Source organism: Photinus pyralis, unplaced genomic scaffold, assembly GCF_008802855.1.
Source record: "Photinus pyralis isolate 1611_PpyrPB1 unplaced genomic scaffold, Ppyr1.3 Ppyr1.4_LG1, whole genome shotgun sequence".
Lineage (NCBI taxonomy): Eukaryota > Metazoa > Arthropoda > Insecta > Coleoptera > Lampyridae > Photinus > Photinus pyralis.
The window spans coordinates 29,191,209-29,210,737 of record NW_022170249.1 but is presented as its reverse complement, the minus strand read 5'-3'; the positions used below and the strand labels follow the sequence as shown (position 1 = coordinate 29,210,737).

The following is a 19,529-nucleotide window of genomic DNA, read 5'->3' as shown; positions in this document are numbered from 1 at the left end:
TTTATCTAAACTATGTAGTACAGCAAAATCGGAAGGCACATATCGTTATATTTATTGTGCGCAATCAAATATCACTTCAAAGAGATGTTTTACAACGGCGGCATTTATAAACTTCATTTGCAAATGAATTCTTGTTATTGTTTTTAAAGTATTTTTCCTGTTCATAAACTTCCACATTTCTGTACCAATAAAACTACCGAAACTGTCACACAGTAGCTGGAATAAGTTATGTATATTTAAAAAACCATATCCTACTACGATTCTAATGGTCTACTTAAAAACACCACCCTGTATACAAAAATCGAAACGTCCTCACGTCACTCAACGGAAGCTGCTTCCATTGCCAGTAATTTCAGTCTGAAATTGTTTATAATCAAGTAGTCTTTTTACTGGTGTTAATAATTGCACTAGACGTAGATAATTTTTACGTTTGCTAGAAAATAATATTATGACCTGACGAGGGCATGACGTGCATGAATCTATTAAACACGATCTAGGTTGTCAGTTTAAAGCCACGGGAAGGTTTAATTCTTATAGAAAAAGTTAACTTGTATTCACTTTATGGTCTATTATTTATGCAAGTATTAATTCATAATTGCCTTATTGATTAATGTGATTTTCAATTAACCAATAATGTTCTAGGTATTACTCACTTTTATTACATATAATTGATCTACGTTTAACAGAAATACAGACTAGTTTAGACATGGAATAGCACACGAATCTTTAGCGCATTTTTCAAAACGAAAATAAACGCACTTTCCCTGTCCGTCTGTACCATTACTAGTCCTCCAGTTTACGCTTTTCCGTTGTGGTTTCCACGTCTATACTAGTTTTCTGTTTCTTCGTTTCGATTGGATTGTTTTCCATTTGTGTATGGCTTCAAATACCTACCTTTGTCGCACTTGAGTGGTAGTAGGATATCAAATGAAATAAAACTGGAATAAAAGGAAACACGTGTTTTCTCCATATATTTAAACATTTAGAAATATTTTTTTCTTGTAATAATTATAATTTTTTCTAAATAAAAGACGTTTTTAACACTACTTTACAGAATTAGGTACAACTTCTTTCTGACATACTGACATCCATCATCGATATTTAACTATATAAGATATTATACAGAAATAAAAACCTTATTCAACAAACGAAACAACTTCGGTTTTCTTTCTTCTCGTAAAGCTAAAGATCCTTCCGTATACCCAAACACTCTCGCTTCTACATATTTTACATTATAAACAAAACCGTACTAACATTCATAAATAATAAAGGAAAACACGGGATGAAATTAAAATACACCGTTAGTACGAATCACTAGCTATATTTTTTTTACAAAAAGAAATCTAGGACCTGCTTTAACAACTTAAATTTTATTGCACCAAATTTGATAATTCCAAGGCTCATGCGCTAACTTAACAAAATGCCACCGTAAAATCACCTGTTCAAGTTGGAAGATCAATTTAAAGGATGTGAGATGAAACTAACCAAATTCAATGGATAGCGTGTAAGGACTTTGGAAGATTACAGAGGCGTTTTGATAAATTAGCACGTGATTTGCACTGAGATCTACTTCACTAGGTACGGTACAGTTTTATGGGAACATAATTTACAATATTGTAAAACCATTCAAACCACAAACAAAGGTAAAGAGCCGAAAAAAACCACGTACACATGATGTATTATTTTATCGTAGCACTCTGTATAATGTACAAGTCACTGGTCATTGTTGGTCACTTGTTCTTAATTATAAATAATTACAATTAGTAACTAATCACTTCTTTTATTATTAAACAGCTGGCCATACGCTGAAACAAAAGAATCTATGAGAACTTGAATAGAACAATGTATTATTAAGAGACAACGAGATAAATAATAAACTAAACAAATAGAGAAAACGAACTCCTGGGTATGGCTATAGCATGTGCAAAACCAAAATTTAAACCTGATGTTAGTTTTGCTTTTATTTAAAGTGTATATGTATGAAATTTCATTTAATTGCTTCCATAAATAAGAACCGCACCATGATTAAATTACAGTATTCGTAAAAGGAACAAATGGCATACATCCCCCTTACCCTAAGGACAAACCACACGAGACATTAGCTAGGACAAGAACCCATTTTACCAAATTTTGAAACTGGCGCTACATTTGCTTTTATTCCAAGTGGCTATGTATCAAATTTCATTTAAATACTTTTATAAAGTTTGAAATTCGGTTTATAAATGGTCGAGATGCGAAAAGGGCACTGTGAATGTTGATCGATTAGGGTCAATTTTTGGAATTGCGTTTTATATGGCTAAAGCTATACGCATATTGAATTTCATACAATTCGGTTCATAACTCACGGAGATGGCAAAAGGGCATTCGTTATTTTTTGGACTACATTGCCACTTCACGAACTCCGATCTACAAATTTGATAAAGAATCCATCTACTAAATTTTATCGTAATCGGTCCATTCGTTATCGAGATATCGGACGGACAGACGAACTTCAAAATTAAAAAGTCGCTAGGAGCTCGTTAATAAGCTTCTGCTATATCGTCGCTTAAAAGTAACTCAAATGATATTGGTGCCAAAGTTGCCGAAATTGAAAGCCGTCATTATCACAAAAAAGTTTCATGGAAAGCTCTGCTGTAAGGATAAGGGGATCAAAATTGAATGAATGTTTTTCAATGTACTAAAATTGTCCATCTCTGATGGTAACGCAAATAAAAGCCGCGTATCTGAGTAGGGAATGGAATAGGCATTCCGCTGCTACACAATTTGAATGGTGGAGATCTTGATCTATCGTGCTGGGTGGCCACACTACTTAAGGGTGGTTAATTGAATTTTGCCCCCTTTCAATACAACTTTCCTGGGTTTCCCAAAACTGGTTCAACAAGGGGCGCAACGTTTATTAAGCGGCAAAGCACAGCGATGCAAGCTTTTGGATGATGTCCGTCTGTCCGTGAATACGATAACTGCCAAACGCTTGGACCGATTTGGTTCAAACTTTGCACAGTTGACCTATAAGCCTATTGAAAATGGGTCAAATCCAATGGCCCCTTGGGGTCACGCCTCTCTGTCTCTGCCAAACGCTTGAACCTATTCGGTTCAAACTTTGCACAGTTAACATATATACCACATGTAACAAGACAATTGAAAATGGGTCAAAGATAATGTGTTCACGGACAGACGGACAGACGGACAAACGGACACCATCGGCTCCCCTCTGCCGCTTAATAAATGTTGACCACAGACCACAGCGAGCCGCGACATGATACGAGTGAGGAGGAATCGTTATTACTCCGTCATCGGACCGTTGTCCTGGAGTTGCAAGGGGACGTGCTGTGAACAATCCCTGAACCACAGCAGGATGTTTGCCACGGTTGGAAATACGTCACGGTGAGAAGCATCTCCAACAGGTATATTACGCGTAACTGATGGAACTCCTGCAGAAGTATGGAGAAAGCTTGCAGGATATCGCCAGATTGATCTGTCTATCCTATCCAGAAAGCTTCTTAGACCAACTTCATCGATGCTGTAAGAGACAGTGATGTCCAGCAAACATTAAGGTTAGCAAGGGTAGATAGAGATAGCCCTTGCTCGCGCGTTGGAATTCGATGCACAAAGGCAAGAGAAGAAGAATCCATTGAACTGGTTCGGAAATTATTAGAAATGATAGGCGTTTATCCGACAAGGAGAAATTACATTGCTGGACATGTGGCAAGGCTCGACATCTTAGAAGAAATTGCTCCCAGCCTGCAGAGGCCAGTGGCAGCAACCAGAGAAGGAACTCAGTGATCATTTCCCGCGTACTACCATTCGAGTTGCTCTTATAGGAAACAGTTGTTCATTGTTGGTGAACACTGGTGCAACAAGAGCAATAGTGCGGCCCCACCTTGTGAAGAATAAGAAACTGATGCCATCCGTCCTTAGACTCAAGACTGCAACTGCTGATCGTGTAACTGTTCTTTGTAGTGGACTTAGTATTGGGTTCAATACCCCTAAGCATCTAGTGTAGGTGGCTGATATCGCGGCACAAAAGCTGATTCACAGCTATCAAGTGTATTTTCCTCACAAAAAGGGCTAATGGATAAAACTAAAATCTTGACCCATAAGATTAACACTGGAACTGCACAACCGATTAACCAACATCCGAGAAAACCATGGAAAGAAGCTCAGAAGATTATAGAGGATATGGCGCAACAAGGCCGTCTACTAGTCCGTGGACGTCACCTGTGGTGTTGGTGAAAAAGTAAGATAGGTCCACAGGATTTTGCGTAAACTATCGACAATTGAGTAGCGTTACCAAAAAGGACGCTTACCCATTACCAAGAATCAATGACACTTTGGATACTCTTACCACAACTAAATGGTTTCCAATGTTGGATATGAAAAGACTGCGTTCGGCGTTGGTTCGGGTTTATGGCACTTTAAAGTTATGCCGTTTGGGTTATGCAACACCCCCGCGACTTTTGAGCGCGTAATCGAATTAATATTTAGAGGACTGTCATGGAAAACTTGTTTGGTGTACCTAGATGACGTTATAGTTATTGGGCGCACGTTCGATGAACACTTTAAGAACTTGGGAGAAGTTTCTCAAAGGTTCATAGATGCGAACTAAGATATATGCAGTTCGAGATTGGCCCAAACCAATGGACAAGCACAAACTGCGAAGTTTCTTTAGATTATGCACATACTATCGTCGGCATGTGAAGGGTTTTTGCTGATATCGCAAAACCCCTTACGACATTTACGGAAGCAGGCAAAACCTGTAGTAAGTGGGATGATAACTGCCAGCAAAGTTTTGAGACACTTAAGAAGGTCTTAATTACTGCACCATGGCAAGCAATGTTGGACTTGGTGCAGTACTATCACAAATACAAGAGAGCCAAGAAAAAGTGATTGGATATTTCAGCAAAGTCTTGTCCAAACCAGAACGTAACTATGACCAAACTTTCCTACTAAGAAGTATTACGATGTTTGCTGCTATTCAAGAATCTGGAAAGCCAAGTTGCCCGGTTGATAGAGAGGTTGGCAGAATATGATTTCCAGACGGAGCATCGAGCTGGTCGAAGTGGGCTTTGTGCTCGACTGGAAGCCAAGCAGAGGGATATTTAGGTAGGGCGCACTGGAGCAATTGATGACGATTCCCGAGGCACTTCGGTAGGTAAGAACAGCGACCTGGATCTTCCACAGATATTGCAATGGAAAATGTCAGACAAAAGGCCCTCCTGGAAAGTGGGAAAGTTTAGCACCACTGTAAAAGCATATTGAGCCCAGTGGGACTCGTTGGTCTCTTAAAAAGAAGAACACTTGAAAACGAGGATAGAACGACTATTAATATGCAAATATTTACTCCCCAAAAAAGGATATCGGAGATCCTTCGTCATCGATGAATCAGACTATGGGAAAATATTTGTCAAATGTTATGTCGGATCATCAGCCAGACTGGGATCAGCATTTGCATTTGGTTTTAATGGCGAATAAATCTGCAGTACATAAAAGCACGGAACAAACTTCGGCCTCGGTACTCTATGGTACGGAAATCCGATTGCCTTGTGACTCGAATTTCGGCATAGACCCGGGAAGCGGAAGTGGTTGAGGATGAGTACGTGAAGAAACTCAAAATGGGAGCCATCCACGAAAAAGTTCGAGATTTAATTCATATGGCAAGCAGCAGAATGATGAAGGAACTATAGGACATCAAGGCACAATCAGGAGGATATCAGCCTGTCACCAAAACTACAAACCGATCGGGACGGTTCTTACAAAATCATTAAAAGAATCAATGATTTGATCTACCATGAATCGATATCACCAGTCAAAATGAAATGGAAGGAGACATGCAGCAAACCAACAGCCTTCTTTTGCAAACTTTATGGCACATTATTCCACTGGCAGAAAGGTTCGTAAGAGCATTGTGCGCGAAAAGACTTGTTCGAAGTTCTTGCTCAATATTCCTTAGGCCAGTGTATTGCAAAAGACGTCAAGATGTCTCAAGGAATTACTGTTGAGTTTAAGCTCCGTTTTGGTGGCCTACGGGAAATATATCCCCAGCTGGGATAGACGTGTTTTCTGCGACATCAAATGCAACTTCAAGGCATCAGAAAACTGGCGATTCCAAAAATCGGTTGGATTGCTGGAAATTATATCCCTCATAACAGGATTTTCTAAGGGGTAGGTATAATGATTGTGGTACATTGAGGCTCAGAGTAAGAAATAAAGATAGAGTACGCTTACGCTATAACAACGTGAACGTTTGTTTTGAACCAACATCTCACCGTTGAGAGGACGAAAATAAACATTAGTCAGTGGCGTAGGGTTTATTTATCTTTATGGGCAACAAAGTTTATGTTTTGTTTACATGTGCAAACGTAATAACGTATCACTACATATTTATGATCAAAAGCTGTATGTGTTTGAAAGGTCCCTATTGATCTATGATAAGGTATGGTGATACTTCAAAGTGGGAACTTAGAAGGAAATCTAAACACATTAAAATGCGAAAATTCCCGTATGCACGTCTATGTCATCAAAACAAATACCGATGAAAGGTTATGTTAGGTAATTCAATAATTCCACAAATAATACAGCTTTTCCCCATTTCAAAGCGCTCCCATAAATTAATACACCATAAATCGAATAAGTCTTGCACTATAAAAACGCCTAAAAATTAAGGAATCACGTTTTAACGAAATAAACAAAATACCTCTCAACGGAAAACAAAGTTACAGCGTTGCCGATGTGGTGCACTAATCACCATAACTTTTCTTGTTCGCCGTTTAATTGTAAGTTAAAATTGTTTGGGTTACTGAACTCTTATAAGCATCTAAAAATCCATTTAGATTACTCCAGATGCATATGTTATTATTATTCCCTTAAAAACTATCTCGTGAAATGTGACAACTTGGCCTCCTGCAATGTTAGTAAACAAACGAGATGATGGCACGCATAGATAAGCATCAAGGCATCTCTATCTTTATTTCTTACTCTGAGCATTGAGGTATCAAATCTTTCCTGTATTTTCGTGTTTTTTTTTCGAAATCGGTAGTTCCAAAAACGGCAAAGGCGCAATGGAAAGGAATTTTGTTGCAATGAGGGACATTAAACTCAGAACCAGTTACATTCGTGAATTTTGGTGCCCCCTTTTATTCACGACCATTTTCGTTGGAGCTGAAAACGCAAAGGAATAATGTGGAACAAAAGTTTGTAAAAGTTGCGTTCTTGAGGTATAAGGGAATATACCCGATCACGATAAGAGGTCGAGGAGGAGAGCTATGGTTGGTAGAACTAGTTCCACTCCCCCCCCCCCCCCCCCTCTGCCCCATACCTTGATGTAGAGGACAGAAAGAAGGTCAGTAGTTGGTAGAAAACGGTTCCTTTCGTTGAGACCTTTAATTAGAATACAATGAGATACAATTAATTTTTAACACCCCCCCCCCCGCTCAGGCCCCGTCGCTCACTGATCTCGAAAAAGAGTCGCACGGGAAAGTTATAGTTTGTACAAACCAATTTATTTCGATGAGACCTTTCATTAGAATACCATGAAGGGCAGAACATGTGTTTAACCCCCCCTCCCCCCATTTTCTAAAGTTTCACTTGGCACCACTAAAGTCATGCGTATGCAAAATCTGATACCAATTGGTTGTCGTATGTAAAAGTTATGCACGTTTTACTTTCAAAAACAGCATCTCAGGAAATAATTCGTGGGAGGGGGGCCCTCCTTTTAGACAGCGAAATTTGATGGCCGTCTGAAACACCTTCAAGGTATAGGCTACCTACAGCAAACAATTTCAGGACTCTAGGACCATTCCCCTAGGAGTTGTTCGAAACGGCAGAAGTGGGTCCGGACGTACTAACCGGACGGACGGACAAAACGCAAACAATAGCACATTTTTTTTAATTCTTAAAAAATGCCCTAAAAAATAGATAGCCCAAAGATGCGAAAACTACAACAACCGTCAGCGCTTTTACTCTCACGGGATACGCCCACTAAGAATAAGTGCGATGGATATATTTTTAGCGCATTTTTTAAGAATTAAAAAAAATGTGCTATTGTTTGCGTTTTGTCCGTCCGTCCGTCCGGACCCACTTCCGCCGTGTCGAACTACTTTGAAAGTAAAACGTGCATAACTTTTACATACGACAACCAATTGGTCTCAGATTTTGCATACGCATGCCTTTAGTGATGCCAACTGAAAACTTTAGAAAATGGAGTGGGGGGGGGGGGAGGAGCTGGGGTTAACACATGTTCTACCCTTCATGGTATTCTAATGAAAGGTCTCATCGAAATAAATTGGTTTGTACAAACTCTAACTTTCCCGTGCGACTCGTTTTCGAGATCAGGTGAGCGACGAGGCCTGAGGGGGGGGGGGGGGGGGGGGTTAAAAAATTAGTGTTATCTCTCACTGTATTCGAATTAAAGGTCTCAACGAAAGTGGAACCGTTTTCTACCAACTACTGCCCTTCTTTAGGTCCTCTTATCAAAGTACGGGGTGGAGGGGGGAGGTGGAACTAATTTTCTCCTTCATGGTACTCTAATGAAAGGTCTCAACGAAAAGAATATTAATTTCTACCAATTATAGCCCTCCTCCTCGACCTCTTATCGTGATCGGGTGATCCCTTATACTTCAAGAACGGATTGTTGGAAGAGGGTACTCACAAAAAGCGATTGAGACGTCTGCAAGAAATATATCCATTGATGATGTCAAAACAAAAGCTATTTCGGTTAAAAAAATACGCTTTATCTGCACAAGAGTTGTGCACAATTTATACTTGTTTGTACTTAGCTGGAGAGCTAACAAAAACGCGACATACATAGATTCAGTCTAAATTTTAACTCTGAACATACAAATCTCCTATGTTCAATTCTTATTGAATTAAGATATTAATTATATTCTTAATAAAATGTATGCAAAAGAATGTATTTCAATAATTACAGGGTTTATTTGCTGCTAAATATTCCCCAGAAATAAATTTAAAAAAAATTTACATTGATGCTTGAATTGTTAATTACTACACAAGAAAAAGAAATTGCAGTGTTTTAATTGTAGAAATGACCTAATTACATCATTGTTCGTAATTTAGCTATGGAATTTGAAATTTGACACATGTCCGTATTGAATGCGACAATAAGTAGAATTCCAGTAACTGAAAGACACTATAAAACCACTTCAGGGACAGTTTTACAAACTTCTGCTAAACAATTCAGCCGAATGGGTATCTAAAGTACCTACTAAGTTTCTTTTGTAAGGTGGCTTGCGTAACTGTCTGGTATATCAATGCATTGACTTGTATATTTAAGAATTGTACATAGGAGATTTATATGTGCAGAGTTAAAATTTACTCAATGTATAGTTTTCGTACGAAAATCACGATCACGGGCATTTACTAAACGCAAAGCAAACCGAAACAAATAGAAAAAAATGCACAAAAGGACTAAAACCCTGCGAGGGCATATGCCTTCGGCCGTTTATGAATAATGACCATTGAAATGAATGAGTCTATTTCATCTACAATACCTGGTCCTTATAATACGTAAACGAGTTAAGATACACACAGGCCGTCGCAGGGTTTTTGTATAAAATTCCATCGTCTTTCATTTTGCGTGTGATCTTTACAGCGTTCAAGGATAATGTGCTAACAACGCAAAACGCGAATAAGCATGTATTGATTGCAGGCGCGAGCCCACGCAAATGAAGCACTGTCTAAAAGGATAAAATGTTCTCCAGGACCTTTTGGAAATATAGTGCTCTAGTATTTATGTTATGCATTTTTTCGTATGTATTACGGTTTGCTTCCGGCATTTAATTTAAGGAGTAAATTGAAATCTACGAAAAATCTAATTAAAATGGCTTTACTTCGAAACACATTTATAAGTTTTGTGAATCTAAAGCATCTCGGTAGGTCTGAATAAAGGTTGCGTTACACTTTGCAAATGTGAAGTCACGGCTTTCGCTTTCAAGAGGATACGTAATAAAAGGAATTCTTTTAAATTCTGGAGTAGTCATGTGACGTAGGTTGACTATCCAGCAAACAAACCACTATGTTATGAGTTATGACCTGGTTGCATTCTCTTGTTCCACAATAACGAACAAATGAAAAAAAATATACTTACGTTAAAAGGCCGGGGTTATCTGTAGGGTACCACGAGTACTGAGGGAGGTAGTTATGCGGTGGGTGAGGGTGTGGTGTTGGGTGAGGCGGAGGGTGAATTGGCTGTTGGGGTTTTATATCCCAGCTTGGGCTCGCAGCTGGCTGACCTGACATATCAGAGCCAGGGGTCGAACTCGGCGCTGGTGACGAGTGTTGGATGTAACCCGTCGCCGGAGAACCGCTCGACGATCCGCCCCCTGTAAACACAAAGGAATCGTTAATAAAGCTCACTCTATTTGAATTAGATAATGTAAAGCTACATTGCCATATTATGGGCCGGACACAAGTCTTGAAGAAAACAGTACAATAGCTATTATATACGTGTAAGAAAAAAGTGCGACAGCATGCAACCACGCCGGGTGCTTTTCTTATAATTATTATTTCGTACGAGAACGATTTGTGATTTGCTACATTCTAAGTAGTCGCATTTGTCCACTACGGCCAACAATGCTGGCGAGTTACAAAAGAGTTACCTATAGAAATTTCGCGTTTTCATTATACCGCTTTGGCTTCCTCCTTAGAATAAGATCTAGGAAATCAGCACAGTTTAACTTTAGCATAGTGATAATAACTAAAAATATTTGAATAATTGTTATGTAAACACACATACTTTACAATAATTATTGCATGCCTACCTCCAAATTGGAAGGGAATTAATTATGTTGGCCCACATCACGGTATACAAATATGAAGTAATAGGCAACATGTGATACAATGGCCACTATAAAGGCGTGAAGTTACAATAAGTGGCGAGGGATACCCATTTCGTGACATTCAACTTATAAAGGATCCTTTGAAAAATGTACCTCCAAGACAAATCATTATTTCACTCTTATAACAACAAAAACTGGAGCCACTTAAGAAACCACAATAAAACAACGGATTCCCTTTTCAAGGTTCTGTTGTGGTTTTTTGATCTGGCAATAATACTTTTTTACTGATAAAACCAATTCCAATTTACAAAAAAAATTAAATAAATCAAGATTGCAACATTTAAAGTATGGTAGGTAGATAATTAAATTAAAATGTTTAAATATAACTTATTCCTAATTTAGTTCATATACTATATATGTATACAGTGTCCCACAACCAATGCTCGCTATCCATGTCACAAAATGGAGACTAAATATTTTGCAAATTTGATAGTATGCTAATGGCAATTAAGAGGGATTCATCTAAACTATTTTCAAGTTGGTGACACTCCTTGATACACTGGAAGTTGATGCTAACTTGCTTATTTTAAATCGAACATCCTATAGATTATTCCATTTTTAGATTCTAAGTAAAGTTCTATATAGGTACAGTTCTCATGTGTTATGTCCTATACTTAATTGGTCGTTTTTTGACCTTTGGAAACCCCCTATTTTAAGTATATCTGTGTCTTATTAAGTACAAACAATAAGGGGAACGTGAAAGTTACAATATCAAAATTTTTAGATTTCAAAATATTGGATATACAGTGGTTTTCCCGGATTGGCATCACTATACGTGTCATTGATAAAAAATGTTTGAATTTGGCTTTGATGCGTCGGCCTGCTTGGTCTAAAACGAAGCACATTTACGGGAAAAGAATAATTTTATGTTGAGGTAAAGTACCATTTCGGAAAATAATACGCGAAGCTGTTAAAAAAAGTTGGTAAATATGGGATCACTTTAATTAAATCAGTAGTGTAATAAATTTTCAGTACGTTTCAAAAAAAATTGTTTATATTAAATGTGATACTGATTTAATTAAAGTGATGCGATATTTGTGAAATTTTGCATATGGACATAATTCCATATTCTAAACAACTTTTCTTAATAAGAGCCCGAATTATTGACTGAAATGGCGTTTTACCTTAAAATGATTTTTTTCTCACTTGTCACGACCATCTTTGATTTCAAAAAGTGAGAATGTGTTTAAAATTCTTTTTAGACCAAGCACGCCGAGATCCCAAAACATCAAAGCGAGTTACAAAGATTTTTGATCAATTACACGTACAATGAAGTCAATCCCGGGACACACTGTATAACAATGCTATTAAGTGCGGTGTCTTAAGTAAGAAAAAGTGCTTCTCTTTAGGTTGTTTTTTTCACCACCATGACGACGAATCTTAGCAACAAAAAAAAACAGAGGGAGATAGGACCGGAAGACTTGGAGGAAGATAACGGAGAAGTCAAGACAAGCAACAAGTAAGACGGGGAGAAAAAGAAAAGAACGTGGTGTAACTCACCACACTAAAGGAGTTTTCCTAGCTCAAATGAGCGGCTACAATCCCAAATGGAATGGATAGCCAACTATGTATGATTATACAGGGTGTTCAGCGAGGAATGGAACAGCGTGATATCTCGGGAACGAATGCAGATTCTAACATTCTTAAAACTTTACAAATATAAGCTAGGGCCTGATATTTTGTGACGAAAAATTTTTCAAATTAAATACGTCACCGCCAGGTGGCGCTACCTAACTTAATTCTATTAAATAGATTACCCTACTTTTTATTAGATTTTTCTGCTGCGCCGTTATGAGCAACCCTGAATAATTAAAATTATGCCTATAGTCCAGTCAAATTACGGTTTGGGCTGGATGTTGTCACTTCACTCAACGACACCAAGCGCATCCTATGTAAAGAAATTCGCTGAATCCGAAAATCATAGTCCCCCTGGCCGGAAACGCTCGGAACATATTGTTATAACAAAAAACGAAGAAAAAATGGGAAAATGTCGTATTTTTTCACATTTGACTTCGAATATCTCGTTAACTATTGCTCGGAGGGAAAAAATGTATCTGTATCTTATAGAAAATTTTATTCTAAACAAGTTCATTTTTTCCCTCAGAGCAATAGTTAACGAGATATTCGCAGTCAAATGTGAAAAAACACGACATTTTCCCATTTTTTCTTCGTTTTTTGTTTATAACAATATGTTCCGGGCGTTTCCGGCCGGAGGGACTATGATTTTCCGACTCAGCGGATTTTTTTACATAGAATACGCTTGGTTTCGTTCAGTGAAATGATAACATCCAGTTTATACTACTTTTAGAGCTAATTGGACTGGACTACTGGTAGACATTGAACAACCCCCAAATTTTTGTAAAACATATGTTGATATCTTGTATATTTTCGCCGATAATCGACCGTTTCCATACTTATCAGCGACCCTGTACGTCCTAGCCCAAGTAAAAGCACAAAAGGCGTTCTTCTCACAGACACACCATATTATCACAACTCTTTCGTATTCAACCTAAGCCCAAAGCGAACCAACTCTTCCACAATAAACAATAAAATAATAATTACTTAAATTGGTAAGGTTGTAAGTAACGTTTATACAGGGTGTTTGTTAAACATGCGGCAAAAATTAAATTAATAGCTGTGTCTATTCTAAACATATTTTATCCCAAGATATAGGACAAAACATTTTTCAACAAATATAAAAATTTATCACTATAAATTACATGTATCATTTTTTAATTAACAAGAATTGTTCAAAATGGCTACCTTCAGCTCGGATGCAACCATCTCCTCCTAATCGACTCCCAGACTCTTTCAAAACAAGAACAAAACAAGGTAAGTAAATAAGGTAACACAGCTGATACTTTTTCGTGCTGTATCTTCGCAACAAAGCGCTTTTTCAAAAATCATCAAAGGATAAATATATCCTTAGAATCGTCCAAGAAGTAACTTTAATTTTTGCTGCATGTTTAAGAAACACCCTGTACAGATCAATTTTAAATGAATAGAACTACTTATAGACCAAACTTGATAAGACTTGACAGACAGACGGATACTAATTGTTACTTGATTTTAATCCGTGCGATTAGTTAACCAGCCTAACCTGAGTTTTAAAGAGAGACATTCAGTTCAATTCTGTAACTTAAAATAACCTTAGCAACTTGCTAATAGTGAAGGTAATTGCTAGATAAGCAATATTTGTTAAAAGTGGTATTCTGTACCGACAAACCTAGCAATGTTACCTAACATTTTAACAATTCAATTGCTTGACCCTAGCAATAGGTAAAGTGCTGTTGTTAAGTCTTAGCAAGTTCAAATATGGCAGGGGGATGGGTTAAATACAAATTTTTAAACGCTGTTGAAGATTCAATTCTTCCCATAATTCATATAGTTTTTAATATCGTTTGTTTGGAGCAGTTCTTTCATGAACTAACATGGCATTTTTAGCGCATTTTCTAAAGAAGTTGGGTGCGCTATTGCAGCCACTTTCTCTGTCCGTCTGTTCGAGGCCTTAACTACTCCTACAGTTCAAGATATTTAGTTCGTTCTTTTTGCATTGGGTAGCGTATAACTCTGGCATCTGAGGGAAGCAAAATCTTGACGATTAAACGGCGCAATGTCAACTTCCCTTTTTATAGAGAAATTTTTTTGAAATTTTAAACATAGCTGTCTCTAATAAAGATAAGCATATCGCATATTGTAAACATCAGACGTGCGCATGCGCAAACTGCGCAACTGCCAAATTTCTTATTTCTTATTTATAGAGAAATTTTAATAACAGATCCTTCTAGGAAAGATAATCGCATTGGGCATTGGAAAATGCGCTAGTTAATCGCCTTAGGGCGAAAACTTTTTTACTTGTTTTGTCCACAATTATGGAATGTTGCTCCTATGTTGTTCTAGCGCCACGCTGTTTGATATCTGTATTTTCCATGGCGAGCAAATACAAATTACAAGTCGCACGTCACTTTTAAAGCACAACGCGCCTAATCGGTTAAACTTAAATCAAAAATAACCTAACCTTACAATTAAAAAGTTTAGACAGTTGTGAATTTAGGTGGTAAGAGTTCAGTAGGCCTAATGCGTCTAATTTTAGGCCCAGTGACAACACTCTGTCACTAAGTTCTGACTAGTTCGTAGCAATTTGACGAAGTGTAGGAATATTAGCAATATTGCTCAAGTTGGTAGTTAGAGAATGACAAATTTGTTATTATTGTTCATAATATTGCTAGAATTTTGTGTGAGCAATCTTGCTATAGTTAGCAATATTGCAAACTTGTTAGTTACAGAATTGGACTGATTGACTATAATAATACTAAATAATAACAAAAACCGACAACAGCAATGTGCATTGCATTACAAATTTCAGCTGAATTCAATGATGGCACAACAAAGACATTTAAATTCAATTATAATTACCAAAATTGTGCCATCATTAACCAAAGCCTACTCCGATTAAATATACATACAGAACGAACCTGGCATCATATTTTGTCCCTGAGGTCCAGGACTAGCGGAAGGAATATTAGCACCACTTCCTAATATACTAGAATGCGTTGCTCCTGGGTTACCATTGTTATTCGTACCGCCGGTAACCTGAGCAGCCTTCATCATTTTTTTATATTTACTTCTTCTATTCTGAAACCATATTTTAACCTGTAACAAAAAAAGAGTATGTAGGTAGGTTGTCAATTTCGATATGTGCTATTAACATTCATACAATTGCACCGGGAAGAAATTTTAATGATGATATAAAATTATTAACACACTATTGGTGTGTGATGGCTGATGGTGTTTTTAAGTGGACCATTAGAAGTATCTCGGGAACGGTTTTAAATTTTGATTCGGGACTCATTACCTTTTTTTGAATAATCGATCAAAAGGAATCATTTAAAAATATTTTCAAGATGGCCGCTTTTTCGGGTGTATCAGAACGGTACCGGAACGTTCTTATTTCAAATTTCTGATGGTATTTTTTAATTCTTCATGAAAAATCAGTATGATTTTGTTAATGTGATGCTATGTCTAACTGACATGGTTTCGAAGTTGTTTGACATTAATGGAAATTAATTAAACGATGCCATATTAGGTTTTGTATTTAGAATTAAATAAAAATACCGGGTTATCGATCGATTCCTAACTTAAATCCTAGTTGTCGTCACTGTCCACAACATCAATTACCTATACTAGTAAACTAACTTTAGAAAAAGTTTCAACTTACACTGCGACAAAAACTTTGGGTAAATATCTACGTATACTACCCCCAGCTATATATCTACAGTTATTTTTTCCACTGACGCTTAAACAATTACCTAAACTTTCGTGATTACACGTCTATAATTTTGGAAGGAATGTGAAAGTTTACCTACTTCTATACTATGTATGAACTTGTACATTATGAGATTAAAATTGTATTGGTGAACAAACATATGTGTATTCTAGCACACAAACTAAGTATAATTGGGCCATTTTGGGGAATTAACTCAAGTAGTTTAACACTGCTCTTGGATACCGTCATCCCCCAGGTAGTTTGGGGGTAATAGCTCTGCACTTTTACCCCACTTTTATTTCATTGTTTGTTACAACTGGAAACACTTTCTTGTATTATTTATTGTTGTTAATAATAAATTTAAAAGTTTTCAAATATATATGAGAGAACCCACAATCAAATCAATCATACTAACTGTAAATTTTACGTTAAATTTGTATGGTAACATTCATGCATATCTTTTCTCAAGGCTTTGCAATGTCAAGCAGCAATATGTGAGTGCAGTAGAAAGATATTAATTAATCCCGTTACTAAATTTAAGGGCATTTTAGGGATTATAATCAGACTGCAGTCCTTACTTCAATGTATCTGGCATGATAAAAGGGTTTTTTATGAATCTTTTTTAGCTCCATTTTTTAAAAAAATATAATGCGCTATTACAAGCACTTTTCCGTCCGTCCGTCTGTGTAAGGGACGAGATCTCGTCACTGGAAAGTCGTACGAAGCTTTTTTATGTCTCGTTTGTAAGTCCGATAATGCAATATGCTGTTTATGACTGTGTCTGGGCATTTTCAATTTTAATTTCAGTCATGATCCGGATTTGAGTTTAATCGAGTATTTTGCTGTACTGGGCAAGGTCTGTGGCAAGATTACAGAATTGTATTTTTTTATACACTATACAGCGTTATTAGTTATTGCAGTAGATTGAACTTTATTTACCATACAAAGAAATAAAATGGTTACTTATTTCTGGCAGTTTTGAATTGAACAGTCTCTAAATATTTTATGCACTCCATTAAGGGCGAAAGATGCAAGTTGCGCCACTGAATTTTGTGATGGGCGCCAATCTAACAATTCAAATTACTCAAGGACGAAGATTCGCAAGTAGATGCGCATGAGGGGTTTTCACCCTGGTTTTCACTCCAGCTAGAGAGAGAAGGTTGTGGAGTTTTTATTATGAAGGCGCCAGCATTAATGAAAATTTGATAAATGTATCCTTTATTTTCCTTTGTGATGAGCATAGGGTATGGGGAAATTTTTTACATTATTATCTCTAGATTTATTAGGTGTTTGCTATTGTAACTTTGATTTGACAGTGTCTTTTGTTTAAGATTGCGCAATGTATTTAAGTGAGATCAATTCAGTTAGGTACGTGTACTTCGGTTTTTAATTAGGTACGTTTATAGACATTACAAAAATGAAAATTGAAGTCAGAAAGTAAATGAATACATTTCTTGAAAGGTTTTTAGTAAGTCTTTTTCCTTCCTTGTAATCAGACCCTAGAGCTACTCTTGTTTGTATTTCGAATTTGAAATGTGTTTAACGTTTTAATTAAATTTCACTCTTCCCCATTTCTTGTGTTTTATTTATGTTGATTTAAACCCAACCCTAGAGCGACACCACTCACATCCTCGAGCAACACAACGTAGGTCCTATCACTAGACAGGTTTGTTACTTGTGCCATGCGGTTCCAGTTAGTTTTGGCGTGCATTTTAAGTTTAGGTGTTTGGGTTGCGTAGTTCTTGCTTGGATACACCCTGCGTTATTACACATTTTAAAGAAAACTCAAAAGTTGCATCACAGGTCCTCAGAGTTATAAATGATCGATATGGGAACCCCTTTTGATACGACAGATATGAACCCGGTAATCAAGTTTTGCCATAAAAGTGTCTCGATCGATTGTTTCAATGGTCGATGTACCCCCATAAAAAAATCACAGGGGGTGATATCCGGAAGATCTTTGGAGGCCAGTTCGAGAGTGAACCATTACACTGACAAGGAGTTGAAGATAGAATGTAAAGGTAATTGATTTCACTTCTAGAGATGTGTTTCGTCCGCCGTTACGGTACAGAAAAGCCGTTTGTAACCGTTCCCATCCAGATATTTTAATCATCTTTGTTACATCCGAAAGCTCTTGTCATGTAAAAGACGAAGCAAATTACTATTTTAGAATTTGTCCCGTTAAGTAATTATTAGATGATTCTGGTTTCTTAAAACGAGCAATTTACGGCGGTATCAGTTTGATAAGAGACCTCTTTCAGACCTGAGAAATTCCAAGGGACAATGGAAGTATATTGGAAGTATGAATTTAGAAATTTCATCTCGCACAAAAGAGTATAATTAAGTAACTAATTTAATGAGGTGCAATGTATAGCATCAGATTAAATCCGACTCAAATAGTTATTTTTTGTTATTTGTGACATTTTCAATTAACTTAACAAATGAAATGTCACATTAGTTTTTTAAATGTTTATTCTTGACCAACAAAATTAAACGCGCAATTATTATTAGAAAATGTAAGACTAGGTGACTGCTGCAATGCAACGTATCGTGAGATCCTGTTATATAATTCTTCTTATCTGAAATGGTAGCATGCACAGGTAACATTTCGCAAGAAACATCACAATAATTATTGCTTTATATATTAATATCTTTTAAATCCGAAGTACACGAAAAAATAGCATGTTCTACACGTAAGAAAAGTGGTTTTCCAGCTCGTGAAAATTGCATTTACTCGCGCTAACGCTCTTGAATGCAACTATTTTCACTCACTGGAAAACTGTCACTTTTCTTTACCTACCTGTAGAACAATCTAATATTTCTCAATTTGATTTTGTGATCTACACTTACACCTTGGCATTGGAAATTATTGCTACAAGCACTCTTTCTGCACATACGCATAATAACTTGATGCGCAGAAACTGGATTTTTGGTTAAGTTGGTAGAGCAAAATCTCCATTTATTGATTAATTTCGTCGCTGAAACTGCTCTTGGTGCAAAATAAATAACTGATGTGCTCTTTCCGTATTTGATCAATTTTCTCCCAGACAGGCCGACCTTTTAAGGGTGTTGCCCGACCTTTTCAAACAAAAATATGCAACAATAAATTAAAAGAAAAGTTTCCCATTCGTTGCACATTGTGCATTGTGTCCACGTGTGCCGCCAATTTGTTAAAGTTGAAGTATTTATCATACTAATAGGTAGGGAAATTTTATAACTTTTGTTAAACCGCATTGACCTTGAAATGTCATAATTTTCGTCTGCGAAAAGTTGCCCGCTAGTACCATCCGTTTGCCCTACCTTCACTTTCGGTCTGGCTACGGTCCTGGTCCCAGGGCGCAGCAAAAAAGGCAGGATACCTACTAATTTACATATGAAAATTGCGCTATCGTCCTCCGATGTGCGTAGAT

The 19,529-nt window shown here is 37.0% G+C and overlaps 1 protein-coding gene across 1 annotated transcript in view; it reads right to left on the bottom strand.

Moving 5' to 3' along the window:
* Positions 1–956: 956 nt before the first annotated feature.
* Positions 957–19,529, bottom strand: part of LOC116160059 (homeotic protein distal-less) — a gene marked incomplete at its 5' end in the record, with an annotated part of 59,201 nt that continues 40,628 nt past the window's right edge. The window contains 3 exon segments of the mRNA XM_031473189.1: positions 957–1,805; positions 10,103–10,337; positions 15,329–15,506. Of these exon segments, the coding sequence (XP_031329049.1) occupies positions 1,787–1,805; positions 10,103–10,337; positions 15,329–15,506 (432 nt within the window).